We start from the raw sequence: 19,733 nt of genomic DNA on the forward strand, positions 1-19,733 counted from the left end.
TCTACAGTCTGGTTAATTCCGCGATTTTCCAAGTGTCACATGCGCCCCGGTATCTGTCACGTGATAACCTCGATCATGTCTCAGTCTTTGATTATGAACTAACCATGGCGATAAACACGTTGTGTAAAAGTGTGAGAAATTACAATTTTACTCGAATTATTTCATGTAATTTAAATTTGACAACTTACAAAAATAAATTAAATCAGCAGTCATGTTTGCTGCCGCGTGTGATGTTAAGTGACAGTGATAATTTAAACATTAATTTAAATTACAATAAATGTTACTGCAACATTGGCATCGATGACCCGGTCAAGATCAAGAAGAAAAAAGTTTTCGTACCCAGGATCACTTTGCTCTCGGAAAAAGACGAGATTTCGATAGTGACCTTGGAGGCTGCTCAGAAACTGGCCAGCAGACATAACATGAAGTTGGTTAAAATAGTCGACTTTGATACTAAAACTGAGAGACCTGTTTACAAGCTCATGACACTTCAAGAGTTCATACAGTCTGAGTTGAAGAGCAAAGCTGAAGCCAAAGAAGCCAAAGAGAAGGCCATCAAGGAGGACAAGACCATCGCGGTGTCAAGTAAAATAGCAGAGCATGATTTACATATTAAAATTAAAAGTATGATCAAGATGCTGGGCAAGAGACATGGGGTCCGGGTTGTCATTGCCGTTGATGGCAACAAAGAAAAAGCTGTAAGTTTATTTATTAATAAACGTCGACTGACTCCAGTATCGTGATTAATTTTTAAAATTTTTACAGGAAAATGTGAGGAATATGATAATAGACCATTGCAAAGAACATGCGAAAGCGCAGGCGAAATCAGACACTGCATTAAATCTCAAAGTAACTCTACGTCCGATAATAAACAAATTGAACCAGGAACCCGAAGAGAGTGTCAATAAACTGGCTGACAATAACATGGGGTGATTAATTTTAATAGTTCATTAAAAGTTAGTAATTAAAATAATAAATTTTTTTTTTTTAAACAATATATTTTAAACGAAACAATAAAAAATAAATTTGACAATTATATAAGCACTTGTTGCATATACATTACATACAAATATTAAACTAGACAATTATTTATATTGTACGCTTCTACGTTTTACGTATATTGTAATAACAGTAATTAAGACTTAATAATAATAAATATTATATTTTAACTGTTAATTATTTAAGTGGTTACAATTATAAAGCTCGTTTTTATTGTTATTATTTTTTTTTAATTGTAAAAACAAATTTAAATGCACATATATCAATCACATTTTATACTTATGTGCTTTTTATTATATTTAATAATCACACGGATTTAATGCAACCTGCAATCTACAAAATATTTTACTTTATTGTAAAAACGCAGAGTATTTTATTACAATATTTAATACTGGATCCAAAATAATTCAAATTACGCGGTAAATTTATAATAAATTTAACTAGGATATGTGCGTTATGATTTTGTTATTGTTTATGATCTTACGAACAACTGATAATTAAATATAATTTGTGACCATCGTCAACGATAAATATTATTATTAATTAATAATTAATTAATAAGCAATCGACAACTAGCGATACTTAGCTAGTACTTTGATAAAATTTGATATATTTTCACTCACATGTTCAGTGAAATATCAACTGTTCTATTCATGGTTCAAAAAAATTGCCTGTTTAATTCTCTTGATAGAAAATCGCAGCGCAGGTGCCGTAAGGGCGTAGAGGGTACAGGTACACAGAAAGAAAATAATTATTTGCCCCAAGAAAATTTTTCTTCTCAATTCAAAATGAAGAAAATTATCTTGGGGCGAGTAAAAATTTTTTACTCCAAGAAATCCTTTTTTTCTGTGCCCGTGTAAAAAAAATTTTCGTTTATAACGAATTTAGGCATGAATTTCATGACGAAACTCAGAACGTGACACAAATATGACTTTCATCATGAATTTACTCCAACTTTTCGTCTAGTAAATCAGTACCAATTATAAAATTAATTTATTACGTCTTGGAATTAGACTTGGGATGACTTCGATAGAAACTTGACTGATTTTTACTGGATTAAGCCTTTTGTTATATTTATCGATACAGAAATTACCAATAAACTTCTTCCATCAAGTAATTGATTTACGTAAATCAGTTTTGATTGTAAAATTAATTTAGTGAATGAACTTCGAATCACTTGGATTTAAATTTTACTGAGTCATAATTTTGACGTGATTAAAGTTGATGATACAAATTCATGATGAGAGTTATATTTGTGTCACGATCTGAGTTTCGAGATTAAATTTATAATTAAATTCATTATGAACAATAATTTTTTTACACGGGTGTATCATTTTTGGCCACTTTAGGGCTGCGTAACGCGAAATATCGTTGCGAATTAATTAATTATTCTACAACAATTCTTCTGGGTTTCTTGACGTACCAAAAATGAAACAAGGGTTATTCAATTTTACAAGGAAACATTGAGCACTTCCGGAACTCGACGAGTCTAGTGCAAGGTTTGCCGTGTAATCCGTAGGGATGAATTTTAATTCTCCGTGTCCGATGTTGAACTGCGTTGCCACAAGTCGCGTGACACGGAGACCAAGGAGACCAGTGGGTTAATTTACAGTCAACTGAAACTAATTTAATTAAGATTATTGTTTTCTCTTACTTTAAGTCATGATCATAACATTTAATTACCTCCGTTATTATAACTATAATTATTATTGTTATTAGTTTCTGGCAAAACGGACTTGCGATCACGATAACGTTTGCGGCGATCACCCCGACTGTCTTTTGCTAAAAAATTAATTTTAAATTTAAAACCAACATTCAGATTTAATTTTAATTAAAATTATTTCAAATCACTTACAGCACCCGGGTAATATTTTGTGACATTTTATTTTTCTCATCAATTTCTTCGGACACCTGCGCCCGCCGTTTTGTGCCGGAGTCTGAATTAACAAAAATAATTATTAGTACAAAATTAAAAAAATAAATTTATTATAATTATAAATACTGACCACAATAGACCGAGTGCTGTTGGTATATCCATGACAGTCTTCGCAAATCGTCCAGTCACTCCACTCAGTCACTTCGCAATCCACTTTTTGTCCTTCCTCGTATTCTTGAGTTGTCGATAAAACTTGACTGCCGGCTTGGATTCCATTAAAGTCCTCAGACTCTGGATCTGCAGAATTTTAATTTTTAAATCGACAATTTAAAAATATAAATTTACTATTTTATAAAAACGTTTAATAATTTTTCAGGTGACAGTAATCACCGAGTCGCTCGCGCTTAGACTTTCTACGTTCCTGATGAACGGGAATGTGATAACTAAGGACACTACTAATCGATACTTTATAATTTTTCGATACATCTTCAGACTTAGCTCCTTCCCAAATTCCTTCTTATCATTCGTAAGCATAAAAATTCATCACAAAGTTATTTAATTTTTACAAGTAACATTTTTTTTTTTTAAATATAAATCTAAATAAACTTACTCCGGATTTCATTGCAAACTTTCATACATTCTTCGACAGTTTGAAAATTATTCCTATTGGCCTCGCATCCTCTGTATTTGAAAAACTTGCACTCGTTTGTTGTCGAATTGTAGTAGACTCGCTTGAAAGATCCTTCACACGATCCAGTAATCAATGGCTCGTTGCAAATCTCTGTAAATATATCATTTATCAACATCAATACCAACATAAATATAAATATAAATATTACTTTCAGCATCTTCGGGAGTTATTTCGCAGCTTTTTATTTTCGAAGTGCAATTAACACTTTGTACTCGACAATTCCAATTAACACTTCCCTCAGCAGAGTCATCAATAGGTCTGCGGTGTCTTGTTTTAGTACCCGGCCCACATGATGATGTGCATGGAGACCACGCACCCCAGGGACCGTACACGTCATCAGGGCATTTCTATAAATTTAAAAGAGCGCGTAAAATATTTCTCTCATTAACTAGATAAATAATAATAATAATAATAAATATTTTTTCCATTTTATTTAACGTCTTACGCTTGACCCAATCATGACCGTTTAGTGACCAATAAAATGATGGCATTGCTGATTGATAGCAACGAGAAATGGTGTGCAGGAAAGACTCGCATGATAAAGTTAATAAATGTCTCGATTTTATTAGTCATGATATTTATGACCATGATATTTTTTTTAAAATTATTTTTTTAAATTCTCACCTGCAACCATTCCTCGGTTACCTCCACCACCTCATCTTCATCATCATCATTATCATTATCTTTTTCTTCTTCGTCATTTGTTTCCTCTTTATCATTCTCATCATTTTCTGTCTCCTCCACATTCTCTCCCTCCTGATTTTCCTCATTCTCTCCCTCCTGATTATCCTGATTCTCCCCCTCCTGATTTTCCTCATTCTCTTCCTCCTGATTTTCTTGATTTTCCTCATCACCTTCTTTTTTATCCTCCTCTGTCTCTGTCTCAGCCTCCGTATCCTCGACAACATCATCAACGACAACATTGTCATCCTGATCCTCTAAATTTCTTACCTCTTCAGTTTCCGTATTTTCGCAAGGCCCATTATCACATGGAACCGTTTGCTGCAAGTCTGGGCCATTCGGTACCATCATGCAGTGCTTGCGATGTTTTTTATGGACAAAAATACGTGAGCGTACAGTTTCTCCTTGGCCGCAAGTTGTTGTACAGGAACTCCATTCTGACCATTGGTTTAATTTGCACGCCGGTGTGTCGAGAATTGTTCCTCCTCTTTCGCGTCCATTGCTAACAAATAATTATTAAATTTATTTATTTACTCCATTTAAAAAAAAAAAAAAAAAAAATTACCATTCTGGATTGTTTCCATAACAGACTCCGCGGTTGCTTAATGATTTATTGCAATTATGAGCCGCAGCAGCTATTGGATCCTCATATTTTCTTTGTCTCATTCTCTTTCCTTCGCCGCAAGGTTCCGAGCACTCGCCCCACCCACTCCACTGAGTTGTTCTACACGACTCTAAATTAAAGATAATTAAATATTTAAATAAAAAAAATATATATATATTTATAGATTAAAATTAACAATTACATGGATTAGTACCTCGGCCAGTTAAATTATTGGTTAGAATGAATAAAATTAAATTAAAGTAAAAAATAAACAAAAAAAAAATACTTGCTATCTTTTTTTCTGTGGGGTTTACGGTTCTTTCCTTTATGGTTCTCACCATCTTCGTCTGTTGTTGAATTTCTACTATTATCATTATTACTATTAATATCATTATTATCACCACCTGAATCTGTGGCAGTGGTGCCGGTAGAATCATCGCAGGCTTTTTCGTAAAGTCTTTGTCTGCTGAGGTGCAACTTCGCCATAGGTTTCATGTCCATGCCAAGGGGATCATAAAATGGTGACCTTGTGTCATTTGGCCAGCTGGTTGTTATTCGTCTTATTGGCTCCGGTTTTTCCAGCGGCGAATCCGGGGACTGAATCCATCATTATTTTTAATAAAAAAAAAATATAATGAATTTAATTGGATACTTTACCATATAAGTTATCCCGTCATCAGTTCCCACATCGATCGGGTACAAATTGAGCTCTTTGTGTTCGATCCACGAGCAATTCGAGAGACAAAGCTCCAGTCCAGAGACTCCGACAATCCAATCAGGTGAAGGCACTGACAAATATTAAATCCATCCAATTTAAAACTCTGCAACGAAAATAAAAAAATAAAAAGATTCATACCAATCATGGAAACCAGTGACATGAGATGATGCTTCCGGTCTACTCTGAACACTGCGAAAGTCCTTCCGGTGACATTTGGATGACTGATACCTCGTGCTTTGATAATTGTCCTGATATGTTCGCTCTAAAATAATTAAATAATTAATATAATTGGCAATTCATCAGTTAGTTGATGTCTGTACCTGCTCTTTGAGCTCGGACTCGAGTTTTCTTGTTGACCCAAACTCGGCCACTTGCTGAAGCCCTTCGCTGGCTGTGTCGTCAAACTTCCAAAACCGGTAGTCGAAAGTATGAGAAGCCCCAATAACGTCCGAAAATTTAATCATCCAGCCTTTGCTGGGAAAATCCTAAAAGAAGGGCTCAGATAAATATAAATTAAATTATCGGATGGATTAATTATTTTTTTTTTACGGCCATTGAACCTTGGGATGAGTATTCCGAGACCAGAGACCCTCGAACGTGACCTCGTACTTGGCTTCGTCGCAAGCACAGCACTCAGGCAAGACAGGTCCCGGATCGTCTTCTATTGCTTTGGGATCTTGACAAACTGTTCTCACTAAGCCGCCTTCATCCATAAACCACGTCTCGGGAGTTTCCATTATCGTCGCCCTGTTTAAAAGGAATGGATAATATATTAACAATAAGTGCCACGAATCCAACTGCAGTCTCACTCAGAGTCGCGGAAAGATTTAAAAAAAAAATAAAAAATAAAATAACCTGAAGAGTACGCAGCCGCTTCCCTCGGGAGGGCTCGTCCATGCAACACTTATGTCTTCCTTTGGTATCTTGCTCGTCTCCATGATACTGTTTGGACATTTGTCCGAGAACTGGGTCAGCGAGTCGTCAATAAGATCAAATGAACCCTCTGATGAAGAGGACTCATTTTTGTTATCAACTGTCAATAAAAATCTTATAAACTTCTCTCTATACTTGTCAGAATCATGTGGCCCAACATCCGGCCTCTTCGCTCCCTCGACCGTCACTACAGAGATAAAAAATTAACTTGAGTTTATATTTTTCCGTAAACTAGTAAAGTATTTTAAATTTATAAAAATAAGCTACTAGACTAGACTAATAAACTAGGTCATCGCGTAGGTTTTCATATAATATTTTTCATAAACTTAAATCCTGGAATTTAATTTCATTAGTCAGTTTTAAATTTATTACCAGCTGTGATGGGAATAATCGAGACCTTGGTATTTTTATGGTCATAAAAAAAAAAATTACAAATAAAATTAGTTGAAAAGTCCTTGATAAATTGGCTGCTTTTCCACCATCGGAATTTTCTTCTTTCCCTTTTTCTTCCTCTCTCTCTCTATATATATGTATATAGAGATTGTCAGATAATTCAATTGATTCCAGAAATCACGGAGCGATCGATTTGACGCGACGTATATTTTAAATAAATTAAATCTCATCTTAAATATTTTTTAAACTTAAATTGAAATCTCAAGTTAAATTTATTTTATTTTTCCAAACAAATTCAAAACATCATAAAAAATATAATCAAAGGGGCATCCGAGTTCAAAATTTTTTTTTATACTTTCTGAACAGAGTATTCGTAAAACTACCGGCTAACAAGCTCCGATAACTTTGATAATTTGAAAGCCCGCTCTTTCTATTCACTTTATCAGTACTAATGCACATGTATAAATCAATCCCAGGTGATGCTGTTGTGTTCCTGTACAGCTTTCGGCTATCAAAGCATCCAAGTAACGGTTTGCAGTTAGCAGTTACTTGCAAGTATTTTTGTTTTTGTTGGCCTTTCTCGTGATAAACGATATTTCCTCTAAACATCAGTAGCACCAGCAGCATCTACAACTTTTAAACTGCCCAAGTACATGTATGTGTACGTGTGTGTTCGTCTCTATGGCTTCCGGTGTGTGTTGGAGGTCTTCTACGTCGAGTTTGACTACTCATGATATTTATTTTTTATTTTTTTAATATTCTTGCGCAGCTTCCCCCTTGACAGTGATGACTTTTTTTTGCGTGGACGACCGACGTTCGTTCCCAGGCAATAAAGCTCGTTAATGTGACGAAGGAATAAGAGACAGCCTGTTATGTTTATAAACACTATTTTTAACTTACACGTTTTTTCCCAACGATCGGCTATTAATTACAAAAAACCCTAAAAATAGCCCTTTTTTATCAGTGCGTTTAAAATTTTAAATCTACTTACGCAAATTAAATCAACAGGCAATTTAAATTTTAAATTTGTTTTACATCAAAGTATATAATTAATTAGTTTACCATACATTTGATATACTCGTTTCATTACAGAGTAATAAATTCGTCATATGTTACAGACACATTTGATATCAGCGAAACCCCGCGAGAAGCTGCGCTTCAATTCTCATAACCCTGAATTAAATGGATTAGTCATGAAAATACATTTAAACTAATAACCTTCCTCGCATATATTTAATTTCACACTCGACAACTAAACATACCGGCTGTAAAAATTCATAAAAACACACAGAGATAAAATAATTTTATAAATATTGTATTTTTCTTCTTACAAGAAATTATGCTATTGGAAATTTGATTCCGTAACATTCGACCCGTGGACAAAATACCCGAATGAAAAACGCGGGAATTTAAGTAAGATAAGAATTTATTTATTTATTATTTTCTCGAGGTAATTTTTCCGCAGTCACCGGAAAAATTTTCAATCTAATGAAATTTCAGGGTAAAAATTTCAAGATTTCATTGAAAATAATTTTCTAAATCGAAGAAATCTGATTCCAGTTCAAAACATTTCGATCTTTTTTCCGAAATCGTGCAAATAAACTTGAATTTTCGTCGGTCGAGAAAATTATTCTTCGATTTATATATGAAATTAATAATTTTCATTGATCTACTACTGAAGAAAATATCATTTTTCCAATGTTATTATTTTTTTCAGTGCATTTGTGAGAAAAAACATCAGCAACTTTTCATTATTTACTTTTTTTCTGACAATACATCTTGACTTAAAATTTTTTATTTTTATTCCTGAAGAAAAGACCACCTCGAGTGTCGTAATATCCGGCTTTTATTTACTCTTTTACGTTTTATTTTTTACTTTCGCCCTAGACAATTGCGTTGTAGCATTTACTTGAATTAAAACTCGTTACTTTTTTTTTCTTTCACTCATCAGAACTGAATCGCAAGTAGTCCTGGGTAAATTAGCTAACAAAGATGCATAGAAACCACCATCGATTGAAAAGTAACATACTTGAGTTATTAATCGGCTAAGAAAATCCAATTTACGCGTTAATTAAATTCTGTAGTAAGCCCTGGTTTTATTTCAAGTTCCTCGTTACCCTCAATCTGACGGATTTAAAACTCGACGATATTATTTTTTATCATCATCTATTCTCGTCGTCTATTACAACCTGATAGCCTACAGTGTTTACCCACAATTTGCATCAGCCAACAATGAAACCTTTCTCATCAAGGCTCAGGATACACATATCCAATTGAATAATCCGCTATCAAGTAAAGGCTCTCACGTTATAAATTTAAATAGACTCGATAGCTATTCAAATTGCTTATGGATTATCCATTTTTCATTTTACATTTTACTCTGCTCTATTCTACGCTATTCCATTAATTAAATATTTTTTAAAAATATCTATAATAAAACATACCAATGTATCGCGTGTTTGGCATATACTGATCGACCATGTCAGTTTTATTAAAAGTCCAGAGAAAAATTGAAAATTGTCCCTCCAACTCTCCTGGCTCGGATTTGCTGTCGATCTTCCTGTCGCATTTCGCCCCCAATGATTTTTCCAGACCCGTTAAAATTAAAACTATTAAATACACCGTGTAAATCATCTGAAACATTTCATTTTTTATTTTAATTCATTTTCTTGGCTCATTAATTTCAGTTAAACATAAATATGTGAGGGCCCGAGTCGAAATATTAGACGTAAATTTAACGTTTTGAACGTAGATTTGAGTATCATAAATTGAAAACATATTTATCATAAAACTAAAACTCATTTATACTTCCAATAAGAAAACATAAGCATATACCAAAAAATTTTTTATATCAATTTTGTACTCCTGGATTATAATCACGTCAATTCCCTAAAATTTTGTCGTCCGCTTTTCTGGCTCTTAAATAAAGCATTCGTATTTTGAAAAAAAATTTTTTCAGTTTCATACTTCTATCTTTAACACTATATATGTATATCTGTTCATATATTATGATATCAAGGTGATGAAAATTGTGATTACAAATATTGAAATAAATTAATTGATGTTATCATTAAACTAAAATCATTACTCATGAAATTACTAATTTTTTATGAACCAAAATACAAAAAAATCGTTCAAATTACGTCTAATATTTCGACTCGGGGGAACGGCGGGGAAAACGGGCATCCCAAAAATTGGGTAAAAATTTTTTTTCTTTTCAAAAGTAGTTTGTAATCCTCATTTACGACTCTCATCACCATTTTTGTACAATTTTGAGTATCCGTTATTTATTTTTACTAAAATTAAATAATAGTAATTTTTTAAAAATAAACAAAAAAAAATTTGATACTTTTTTTGAGACCGGTCCCTTTTTCCCGTTACAAATAAACACCCATTATTTCCTCAGCCCCCCTCCCCCCTCTATACATACCCCGGCTATTTAATTATTCATATCAATTTGGACTTTTACCTTTGCGATGAATTAATTTTTAAATCAATTGAAAAATAACCGCGTATTAATTACATTTAAAATTTTAATTGCAGTTAATAGTTTGCACAGATAAATAATTGTAATGATTATTAGTATGATTGTATGTTAATGGTATTTAACCAAAGTAAATTTGTGATTGATTGATGGATAGGTATAGCCAGCGCAATTAAAGTGGATAACATGGAGCTTGCAGCAGAGAGTAAAGGCCAATATCCTGTGTGTTGTGTTGAATAAGTGAACCTAAATATATATAGAGCGGGAATGTTGGTACATACAACGTGACATTTGACTTTACACCAGCTCTTTGGTCTTTGGCAGACTGCCACTCGATCCACCATCAACTTCTTGACGTTCATACCCGTATAAAAGTTAAAACAATGTGTTTTCACTAGAAACTTTCTCTCTCGCGTACTTTACACCCGCTTTTAAATATATCATTTTATTTCATTTTTCTACGCGCATAAATACATTTATATTTATAGAATTATTTACAATAAAAAATATCCAGTATAAAGTTTTATGTATATCATTTAAAGCTTTACATACATATACACATCAACCCTGATAGATATTGAAGATGCAATATCAGGAAAAGATTATATCAATATTACAAGTGGGTATGGATAAAGATAAAGAGGAAAAATATAAAATAGAGAATGAGTAAAAGGTAGCGGGATCTAGTGTCATTGACTTGATAGCTTGCATCGCATTCAACTGTAATGCTTTGAAATCCAGGGTAAGAGCTTCTTCGGAGTATTAGGTATCACATATGTACATATATATATGTGTATGTACGTACATATCTACTGGGAAATAAATCCTTTGGGCAACATTCGCACGTGGCCGATCATCCTCTCGGGTGATTGCTACGGGCTTTTTATAGTTTTAAATCCTAAAAGTAAACTGTAAGCTTAAGCTAAGAGCCGTCAATGTCACGTGAGATATATATTTCATATCAGTGAAATAATAATTGCGACATATATTTTTATGTGAAAAAAATTACAGGATTTGAAGTAAATTATTTTTATAATTCACTTTTTTTTTTACAGTATACTCATAAAGTTTATAGACAAATCCAGTGATAATAGAGCGAATTTAAGTTTTAGATTTATGGAATAAAAAAGTTTTACCTGAGAATAAATCAGTCGAGATCACAGATTAATGAGAGCATAGTTAAACTTATTGATAAGTTTACTTTTATATAAATTATTTAAGTTTTAATTAAAAAGTTTATATTTTGTTTTAAAATTCATAAAAAAATAATAATGATAATAATGAATTTTATTCATTGAAGTAAAATAAAAGTGAGCAATGGAAAGGCCATTCGAATAATCCTATTAGAATATTTACTTGGAAACCTTTAAGTCGCTACTAAATTAAAGAACGCGACCGTGAACTTGTACAGTAAAATAAATAAATAAATAACAAATAATAAAAAAAAAAAATAAATGGTATTTTACTTTATTTACTTACCTTGCAATGAGTAACAAGAGCTTTCGAAATTAAACCACAAAATAAATAAGTAAAAATTTTCGTAGGATTGTAAGTATATGTTGACAATCTTTAATACTTATCAGATAAGCACATGTAATTTAAAGAGCTTAAGTAAACGAGTACGTCTAGTGTTGCCGGTAGTTTAAGTTGAACTGAAAGTACAAAGCTTTAGGCAGCTTTCCGCGAGCGATTTGTCTGACACGAGGCGGCCGTCACTACTTGCGTCACGCGGTTTGCGCACATTTCTCCAGATATATATGATCATATCCATCATATACATAATTATTATACTTATATATATTTATGTAATTTAGTATGAGTTGACAAACATTTTATTTAACTACTCTATTAACATATGAGTGTAAATACGCACAAGCAAGCAAACTAATTATCAGCGATATTTAAAAAATGTAATACCCCGTTACGGAGTTTTGAATTTTTTTATTAATCAATTAATAAATTATTTTTTAAACGATTAAATAAAAAAAAGTTTAATTTATTTGCCCTTGCGGGAGAGTTATTGCGGCCGTATCTATTATTTTTGGTAATTGCTTCCAGTTTCCTGCTTGTTAATAATTTAAATGCTGGTTAACTAATTAATAATCATGACAATAATTAATTTTTTAGCTTTTAACGACTAGAATAATTGGCGATCTAAATATTTTTTTTTCTTTTTCGAACGTTAACTGTCGGCAGTCAAATAAAAGTGAAGTGAGCGATGATCGGTTGCCATGAGATCCATCAGTTGTTTTGAGTTAAATAAAAATATCAATCAACTATTTGACAAAAAAATAGTAATCTTTAGTTGGAAAACGTTTTAGCTGATGTACAAATTATGTAAATTTTTTTGAGTGTCAATAATGTCGACGAAGCTCAATTTAAACGAATCGATAGGTAACTAGATTCTAATTAGACGGATAATTGCTCAGAATATGTCTCTAGAGTTATTATTTTTAGACAAAGCTGATGATGAAAAAGTATCGTATCTCCCGAAAGCGTCCAGGTCAGTAAGTAATCACGGTAGAACTCCCTCTGCAACTCGAGCCCGGAGTAAAATTCCTACTATCGTTGCCCAGAATAGTGCGGTATGTATCATTTTGATACTAAAAAAAAAGTTCTCTTGCGATATAAATCTCGAATTTTTTTATTTTATTTTAAGGCTGATACGACAAAAATGTCAGCTACGAAAGATCCGGTGACAAGCCCGACATCGACATGGGGAAATCGCCGTCGTATGACTGTAAGAAGTTTTAATTCATCTCCGAAAATTCGTGCTTCGAGTTTGCAGTCGACAAATCAGACGTTACTTGAAAGACAGTACAGAAATAAACAAAATCGTTATCTGTCAATGCGAAATGAAATTCAAGAAAAACAGGTAGAAATAAAATTTTATTTATTTTCCCTTTTAAAAAAATTTTTTCAAATTTAAATTGGAGTAAAAATTTATTTTTTTAAATGAAAAAAAAAAAATGTAATGTAGGGGGGGGGGGTACTTAATGAAATATCAAGTTTTTATAAAACTCTGGGGATACCCCCCTGCCTATCCTATATTTTGTTTGTCTCATTATTTTTATGGAACAATGAGCAGATTATTGAAAATGAGATTTAATATAAAAATAATTTTAAGTATCATTAGGGCGAAAGAAAAATCGATTAACGATAAAATTAAAATAATTACAGGTGAGTGCATTAAATATGTACGAAGAAGTATCTCAATTACGTGAAAAAATAATGGCCGGTGGTGGAAAGGACCCCGGTAAAATAGAGTCCATTAAGACTGTAGCGGGTGATTTTCCGATAAAATTTAATGACAGTGACAATACTTGTCGCGGGAGTGGAGAGCATGCTGCAATAAATTCATTAATTACTAAAGAATTTATGACTATTTTACAAAATGAATTAAAAGATTATCCGAAAGGGTGCTTGAGTCTTTGTCAAGATGTTATTAAAAAGCACTCGGAGCTCGTGGACTGGATAGAAAAATCAACTTCAACTTTAAATTTAACTGAAAATAAAAGTAAAGTTGACCCGGAATTTATAAAACAAGTGGATGATTGCAAAAATGAGAGAGAAAGTTTTAAAACAAGATTAGAGATGACGGAAAAAATTTTGGAGAGCTCCAAGGGTGAGCTGATTAAAAAAATAAAAGTTATGTGGGAAGAGATAGAGAACATGCGCTCGCGAATCAGAGATCTTGAAACAATGAGCAACGAAATTGTTAATAAAATGCGTAGAAAATCAGAAGCTGATGGGGAAAAATTTAATCAGCTCAAAGAAACAAAGGATGTTGCAGATAATGATTTGCGCAAGACAAAGGCGACTGTTCGTGAGCTCGAGGCTCGTATTCAAAGCGATCAAAATAAAATAATTAAATTCCAAGAGTATGTTAAGAGTTTGGAGACTCAGTTGAAACAAAGCGACAAAATTTTCGAAAACAGAACACGCGACCTCAACAAAAGCTTTAAAAATTCAGAGGAAACAATTGTCAGTTTAGAAAATCAACTGACCGTTTTAAAAGCCACGTAAGTTATCATTTTATTTATAAATTTATCGCAAGATTTAAACTATTAAATTTTTTTTTTTAGTTTGACTGAACTGCAGGATAAACTGGAGAAAGTTGAGCTGGAGAGAGACAGAGCCATCAGCGAGGCGAAAAAGCGAACAGAGGAAGCGAATATCGACCGTAATAAAAGTTCCCAAGTGGAAGAGCTTAACAGAGAAATCGAGTCTCTGACTAAAGAACTGATAAGTTACAAAGATTTAATTTCTGATATTAATGATAATGAATTATCAAGTGACAAAGATTTTAAGCGGCAGCTCGAAGAAGAGCGCACTCGGCTTTCAAAGTTAACTGAAGACTACGAATTCCTTCAAAGGACTTTTGATACTACGTAAGAACTTTGTCTTATTTTACTTTACTTTACTTTACTTTATATATTTACTGTAACAATGGATTAAATAAATAAAATTATTGTAGTCAAACGAGAATGGTTGAACTGGAGGATCAAGTTGCGTCAATGTGCAACAAAGACCTAGAAGACCAAGTGCCCAAAGATGACTGGGAGTCTTCGGAGCTGGTTAAAGAGAATGAGGAACTCGGTCAAGAGATCGCCAGTCTTAAGCTCAAGAATGTCGAGTTAGAAAGCAGCTTAGCGGAAGCCATCAATCAATTTGAGCAGCAGGATCAAGCGGTGCGCGAGCAAGCTCAGCAAATTATAATGCAAAATGAGTTGATAGCTTATCTAAAACATAAAGACCCTGAAATTACCACCGACGAGGTATTTTTACATTTAAATTTAATTTATTTAAATATTTTATACGGATTTATTGTCGGCAGGTGAGCAAGGAAATTTCCACAAACGCGGAGGCAATACAGAAATTATACGAAATGGTAGAAACGAAGGAGCTGCAGCTGACAAGACTAGAAAAATTAGTAAAGCAGATGGAGGACCAGGAAGAGCGGGCCCAGGAGCAGCGGACGCGGTTGGAAAGAAGGATTGCCCAGCTGGAGTTGGCGTTGCAGACTAAAAATAGTACCAAAGACTCCCGGTACGTCGGACTATCGGAGTTTAATATTTACGAGCAAGTATTTAAAGCGGGGGCTTCTCAATCGGCCGGTTATCATGACGATCATCAAAAATCACAGCCAGATGTTTCCCCGTACGCTTACAATTCGCTGATAGAGGAACAAGTCGCGCGGACTTTAGAGTTGGAGAGAAAATATCAAAAGTATAAGCTAAAGTCCCAGCACATTGAGTGCGTCTACAACTGGCTGATAAACAAGTCGCCAAGGCTAAATGATAATAATGATAATGATAATAATTATCACTCACGTGTCTATCGCTCGCGTGATCGATATCACAGTCGGCCGCGACTTCCTGACATTGATGTCGGCTGCTATGCGTACCAGGTCGTTGATAATTGCGCCAGAGAGTTTAAAAAACTCAGCTCTCGTCGGCATGAATCGCGGGCCCATTCTCCAGATAAATTTAAACATAAATCTAAATCAAGAGACTACTCTTCTTAATTTTAAAACCTGATAAATTAAAATACAAAATTAAAATAAAATAAAAAACTCACTGTCTTGTATTTTTGTTTTAGGAAAGGCTTCTGCGCCGCATCCTGTAAGGAATTTTTCGAACGCTGAGAAAATTAATGAAAAAAATAAATATTTAAAATTATCTTTGATACTAAAAATATTATTTTATAAATTTATTAAATGGCATTTTTATTTTTATTTATTTATCATTAAATTTATATTTACAAATTATGAAATAGATATATACTTTATTGATCTTCACTATCGCTGTCTGAATAATTTCCCAATAATGATAGACTCCCACTAACCACCAATGGAGTACTTTCTTTTTTCTCATCTATTTTTTCCGCCAGTTTATTACCCCCAGCTGTTTTAATGCCGATAATTGATTTTTTTTTTGCCAAACTCAGTGAATTAGTAGTCGGCGCAGACCAAACGGAAGTCGATGATGAACCCACTGATTTAATCTCTCCCTGAAAGTGAAAGTATTAAATTAATATTACTAATTATTAATTAAAAATTATCTACAATTAAACTCATCGACTTACAGATTTAGTATCAGCCGAAGTACTTGCTGTCGATTTAAATTTTTTATTCGGCGAGTCCTCCGGAAGTACGACAATTTCTTCCTCGACAACAGTCCCAGTGACTTTATTCTTTTTGTTAAAAACCGACTTGACGTATTCCTCATCCAGCTCCTCCTGTTCCTTCAAAGTCCTCTGGCGAACCGCCTGGGTGTCGTACTGCTGGAGCATCTGGTCGTAATCGATGGTCTGCTGACGTCTATTCAAATCCTTTAGCTCCTCCAGAGACTCCAGCAACTCGAGCTCCTGCTTTGACTGCTGTGTCCTCTTCTCCAAGAGTTTCATCGGATTGGAAGCCTCTTCCTCGTTCTTTTCATCCTCCTCTCTCTGCGCCTGTTCCTCCGCCAGCTTCAAAGCCATGAAATTCCTCGTCGCCCCGGCCTCGATCTCGTAGTCGGTATTCTGCGGGTCAGTTTTAAAAGATATCTCCTGCAGACACCTCGTGCACTTAATGTAGAACCGGTAGATCCTTATCCCCAAGTAATCGCTTCCCTCGACGTCTTCCTTGCGTGCGTTAAATTTTTTACCCTTGTAAATGTACTCGCCGCAGGTCTTGCAGCGCATATTGAATGGAGCCATCAATCGCACGGTGTACTGCCGGTTCCTGGCTAATTTCATACGAGGAATTTTCGATGGATCGAAATCCGGAGGATAGTATTTCTGTGTAAATAAATTTTTTATTAAATATACGCATTCAAAAAAAAAATTATGAATATTTGAGTACTTACATTTAATACTTTACGCTCAGACATTTTAAAAACTTTTAAGTTTTCTTTTTAAATAAATAAATAATTAAATAAATTATTTTGTGATCACAAACTCCTGGACCTGGACAGTGACATAAATAAACGTATTTACTCCAGGTTATGTTGACAAAATTTTTTATCCTGAGTAGATAAGAAGAATTTTTGGATTTTAGTTACAAAAGTCGCCAGAAGCGGCAGCACTCGCTAAAATAATATTTTTTTTTTTTTTAAATAATAAAACTTTTTCTAAAAAATATCAGTGTCAATTAAAAATGATACTGAAGTTAGCAGACGTCTAATAATTTTTGGATTTTTTTTTAGACGATAGAAGATAAAAAAAAATATTTGAAAAAATTGCACCTGTAATTTTTAAAATTTTCTACATGTGCTTATTTTTGTTTTATTTTTTTACAATTGATTTATTGAAATACGAAAATTCAAAAATTTTAAAATGTCTGCTAACTTCAGGATCATAATTTAAAAAATATAAGAAATGATAAATAATTTAGATCTTAGATCTGATATCAATGTAATTTAATTTTTTAAAAATAAATTCATATCAGTAAAATAATAATTATTTTTTAAAAATTATTTTATTGATGATACTGAAGTTAGCCGACGTCTAATAATTTTTTGATTCTTTTCAAAGCGATAAATTATGAAAAAAAAAATATTTGAAAAAATTGCACTTGTAGTTTTTTGAATTTTCTACACGTGCATTTTTTTAATTTTTTTTTTTTTGTAATTGATCTGTTGAAAAAAAATTCTAAAATTTTTAAGTGTCTGCGAACTTCAGGATCATATTTTATTGACAAAATATACAGAGGCGACATTATATATATATTTTTTCTTATTGTAATTATTTATAATAAATTTATTAAAAATGGAAATATTGAAATTTTGAATGAATGCGCACTTGAATGGATGAAAGAAGAATATTTAAAAATAAGCATTTGTGTAATTCGTAGAATTCCATTGAATTCGGCGTCTAATAGAACAGGCAAAGGATCCGTTATTGAATACCTGGATAATTGAATTTATTGTAAGACTATCCGAGCATAAACAGACTAAAAAAAATATAAACATAATAATAATTTTTATTTAAATAGCTGGCACGACAATTTAAATTCAAAAATAAACTTGCCGCCATAAAGCTCAAGTAAGTATACAGGGTGACTGAGCCAGTAAATTAACGCTTATCCAGTGACTAAAGTGTCGCATTTTCAAATATTTTAAATTCAAGTTCTCAAAGTTGTCAATCAACCAGCAATCAAGTATTTTCTTCATGTAATTGTGATAAAAATCTTAATGACGCAGGAAAATGAATTAATGTTCATTTACTGGTCGTGTTCATTCACTGGACTGATCTTATCACTGGTAAGGAAAAGAACAAGTCTACCTTTGATTTACTTAAATACTAAATACTGTTACTATTTTTTTTAGTGTCTTGCATCAATCCTGTCCATCATATAAATCTTTTAAAATTATTGCAACAGGTTGTAAATTGCAGAACTACGTAGTAAATAAATACAAATAAATACATATAAAATAGGTAGTAGTTAATAGCAGCAGAGATTATCGTAATTTAAAGCTGCTGTGAAGACTTTGCACCCTGAAAAAAGTACCAGATGTTTATTATTATTTTTATTATTATAAATATGACGTAAAAAAAGAGTATGTCGGGTGTAGTTGTAGCGATTGCCGAGCACGACTACTCAGGATTACGAATAAGGCAGTTTAGAGGTTTCGGGTGATTATTATTAGCGCCGTCGGCATTTATCCGGCAAGAAGAACAAGCCAACTCCTAGGAACCAGTTTCGAGACTGAAAATTGCAGGCTCTTGGGCAACCGCCGGCCGACACGATGAAAGGATTCGCCTGATCTCTACTTACACACGTCAGATCATCACCAATTCTATCTTACACACAACTCAAAGTACAAAGTACAACGAACAGCGCCGATGATCGTTTAACAATCGATCGATATATATGTCGAGTACACTCGCCTTCGATCATCATCATCATCTTCATCATAATCATCCTCCGAGGAAGGCGTTGCTCGAGATATCGATCACAGATCACAAGCTACCCAGCTAACGTTCTTGATGGAATTCTCTTTAGCTTTTAGATAATTATTGTTATTATTTCAAGATTTATAGTTTATTATAATTACGAATGTTTCATTAAAATATATGTATTAATAAATATGTCAGTTGCCTGATTGTAGGAAAGTCGAGACGTCTTTTTTATCCCTGATAACAAAAAATGTCTACCGTAGACCTTTAATTCTGGGAAGACATTTAAGTCGGTTAAATCTCTGCTCGTCTGTGTCTGCTATAAAAAATTAAGATTACCTTCTTCTTATATATTTTTATTAGCAACTTTTTTTTTATTCAGTTTCCTAGAAGAATTTCTTCAGACAATAAATTTTTAAAGTATAATTTCTTATCATCAATTAATTTAAATTTTTCACACATTTCTTTTAA

General features: G+C 33.0%; 4 protein-coding genes across 10 annotated transcripts; 2 read left to right on the forward strand and 2 right to left on the reverse strand.

Annotated features, from left to right (window-relative positions):
- Positions 1-39: 39 nt before the first annotated feature.
- Positions 40-987, forward strand: LOC130676861 (translation initiation factor IF-3). Its single transcript, XM_057483358.1, has 2 exons — positions 40-698; positions 766-987. The coding sequence occupies exons 1-2, from the start codon at positions 105-107 to the stop codon at positions 931-933; spliced, it is 762 nt and encodes a 253-aa protein (XP_057339341.1). The 5' UTR covers positions 40-104; the 3' UTR covers positions 934-987.
- LOC130676840 (spondin-1) lies at positions 964-15,853 on the reverse strand. Of its 6 annotated transcripts, none has more exons than XM_057483323.1 (17): positions 15,713-15,853; positions 9,340-9,529; positions 6,425-6,689; positions 6,130-6,316; positions 5,890-6,054; positions 5,708-5,831; positions 5,509-5,639; positions 5,142-5,448; positions 4,813-4,981; positions 4,191-4,749; positions 3,715-3,913; positions 3,486-3,656; positions 3,266-3,391; positions 3,006-3,172; positions 2,855-2,936; positions 2,683-2,781; positions 964-2,621 (listed from the first exon to the last, which is right to left on the reverse strand). In XM_057483323.1, the coding sequence occupies exons 2-17, from the start codon at positions 9,527-9,529 to the stop codon at positions 2,440-2,442; spliced, it is 3,123 nt and encodes a 1,040-aa protein (XP_057339306.1). In that variant the 5' UTR covers positions 15,713-15,853; the 3' UTR covers positions 964-2,439. The 6 variants fall into 6 exon arrangements, with proteins under 6 accessions (XP_057339306.1, XP_057339308.1, XP_057339310.1 ...); XM_057483325.1 differs by lacking the exon at positions 15,713-15,853 and adding an exon at positions 11,859-12,045 and having other exon boundaries at positions 5,256-5,448; XM_057483327.1 differs by lacking the exon at positions 15,713-15,853 and adding an exon at positions 11,859-12,045 and having other exon boundaries at positions 4,518-4,749.
- Positions 12,594-16,136, forward strand: LOC130676842 (putative leucine-rich repeat-containing protein DDB_G0290503). 2 transcript variants are annotated; one of them, XM_057483329.1, is made up of 8 exons: positions 12,597-12,773; positions 12,837-12,964; positions 13,039-13,254; positions 13,560-14,401; positions 14,465-14,770; positions 14,857-15,157; positions 15,217-15,428; positions 15,981-16,136. In XM_057483329.1, exons 1-8 carry the CDS (start codon positions 12,740-12,742, stop codon positions 16,024-16,026), a joined length of 2,085 nt encoding a protein of 694 aa, XP_057339312.1. In that variant the 5' UTR covers positions 12,597-12,739; the 3' UTR covers positions 16,027-16,136. The 2 variants fall into 2 exon arrangements, with proteins under 2 accessions (XP_057339311.1, XP_057339312.1); XM_057483328.1 differs by having other exon boundaries at positions 12,594-12,773; positions 15,217-16,096.
- Positions 16,078-17,388, reverse strand: LOC130676860 (splicing factor YJU2). Its single transcript, XM_057483357.1, has 3 exons — positions 17,231-17,388; positions 16,467-17,162; positions 16,078-16,391 (listed from the first exon to the last, which is right to left on the reverse strand). The coding sequence occupies exons 1-3, from the start codon at positions 17,252-17,254 to the stop codon at positions 16,167-16,169; spliced, it is 945 nt and encodes a 314-aa protein (XP_057339340.1). The 5' UTR covers positions 17,255-17,388; the 3' UTR covers positions 16,078-16,166.
- Positions 17,389-19,733: the final 2,345 nt, after the last annotated feature.

Source organism: Microplitis mediator, chromosome 11 (genome assembly GCF_029852145.1).
Source record: "Microplitis mediator isolate UGA2020A chromosome 11, iyMicMedi2.1, whole genome shotgun sequence".
Lineage (NCBI taxonomy): Eukaryota > Metazoa > Arthropoda > Insecta > Hymenoptera > Braconidae > Microplitis > Microplitis mediator.

Coding starts and splice junctions, on each gene's coding strand:
- LOC130676842 (XM_057483328.1), top strand. CDS start 12,740: ATGTCGACGAAGCTCAATTTAAACGAATCGATAG. Junction 13,255..13,559: donor ATGAAATTCAAGAAAAACAG/GTAGAAATAAAA, acceptor AAATAATTACAG/GTGAGTGCATTAAATATGTA. Junction 14,402..14,464: donor CTGACCGTTTTAAAAGCCAC/GTAAGTTATCAT, acceptor TTTTTTTTTTAG/TTTGACTGAACTGCAGGATA.
- LOC130676861 (XM_057483358.1), top strand. CDS start 105: ATGGCGATAAACACGTTGTGTAAAAGTGTGAGAAATTACAATTTTACT. Junction 699..765: donor ATGGCAACAAAGAAAAAGCT/GTAAGTTTATTT, acceptor AAATTTTTACAG/GAAAATGTGAGGAATATGAT.
- LOC130676860 (XM_057483357.1), bottom strand. CDS start 17,254: ATGTCTGAGCGTAAAGTATTAAAT. Junction 17,163..17,230: donor CTGAGCGTAAAGTATTAAAT/GTAAGTACTCAA, acceptor TTATTTACACAG/AAATACTATCCTCCGGATTT. Junction 16,392..16,466: donor CTTCGGCTGATACTAAATCT/GTAAGTCGATGA, acceptor TTTCACTTTCAG/GGAGAGATTAAATCAGTGGG.
- LOC130676840 (XM_057483323.1), bottom strand. CDS start 9,529: ATGATTTACACGGTGTATTTAATAGTTTTAATTTTAACGGGTCTGGAA. Junction 6,690..9,339: donor GCCAAACACGCGATACATTG/GTATGTTTTATT, acceptor TTATCTCTGTAG/TGACGGTCGAGGGAGCGAAG. Junction 6,055..6,129: donor CTCGGAATACTCATCCCAAG/GTTCAATGGCCG, acceptor CCCTTCTTTTAG/GATTTTCCCAGCAAAGGCTG.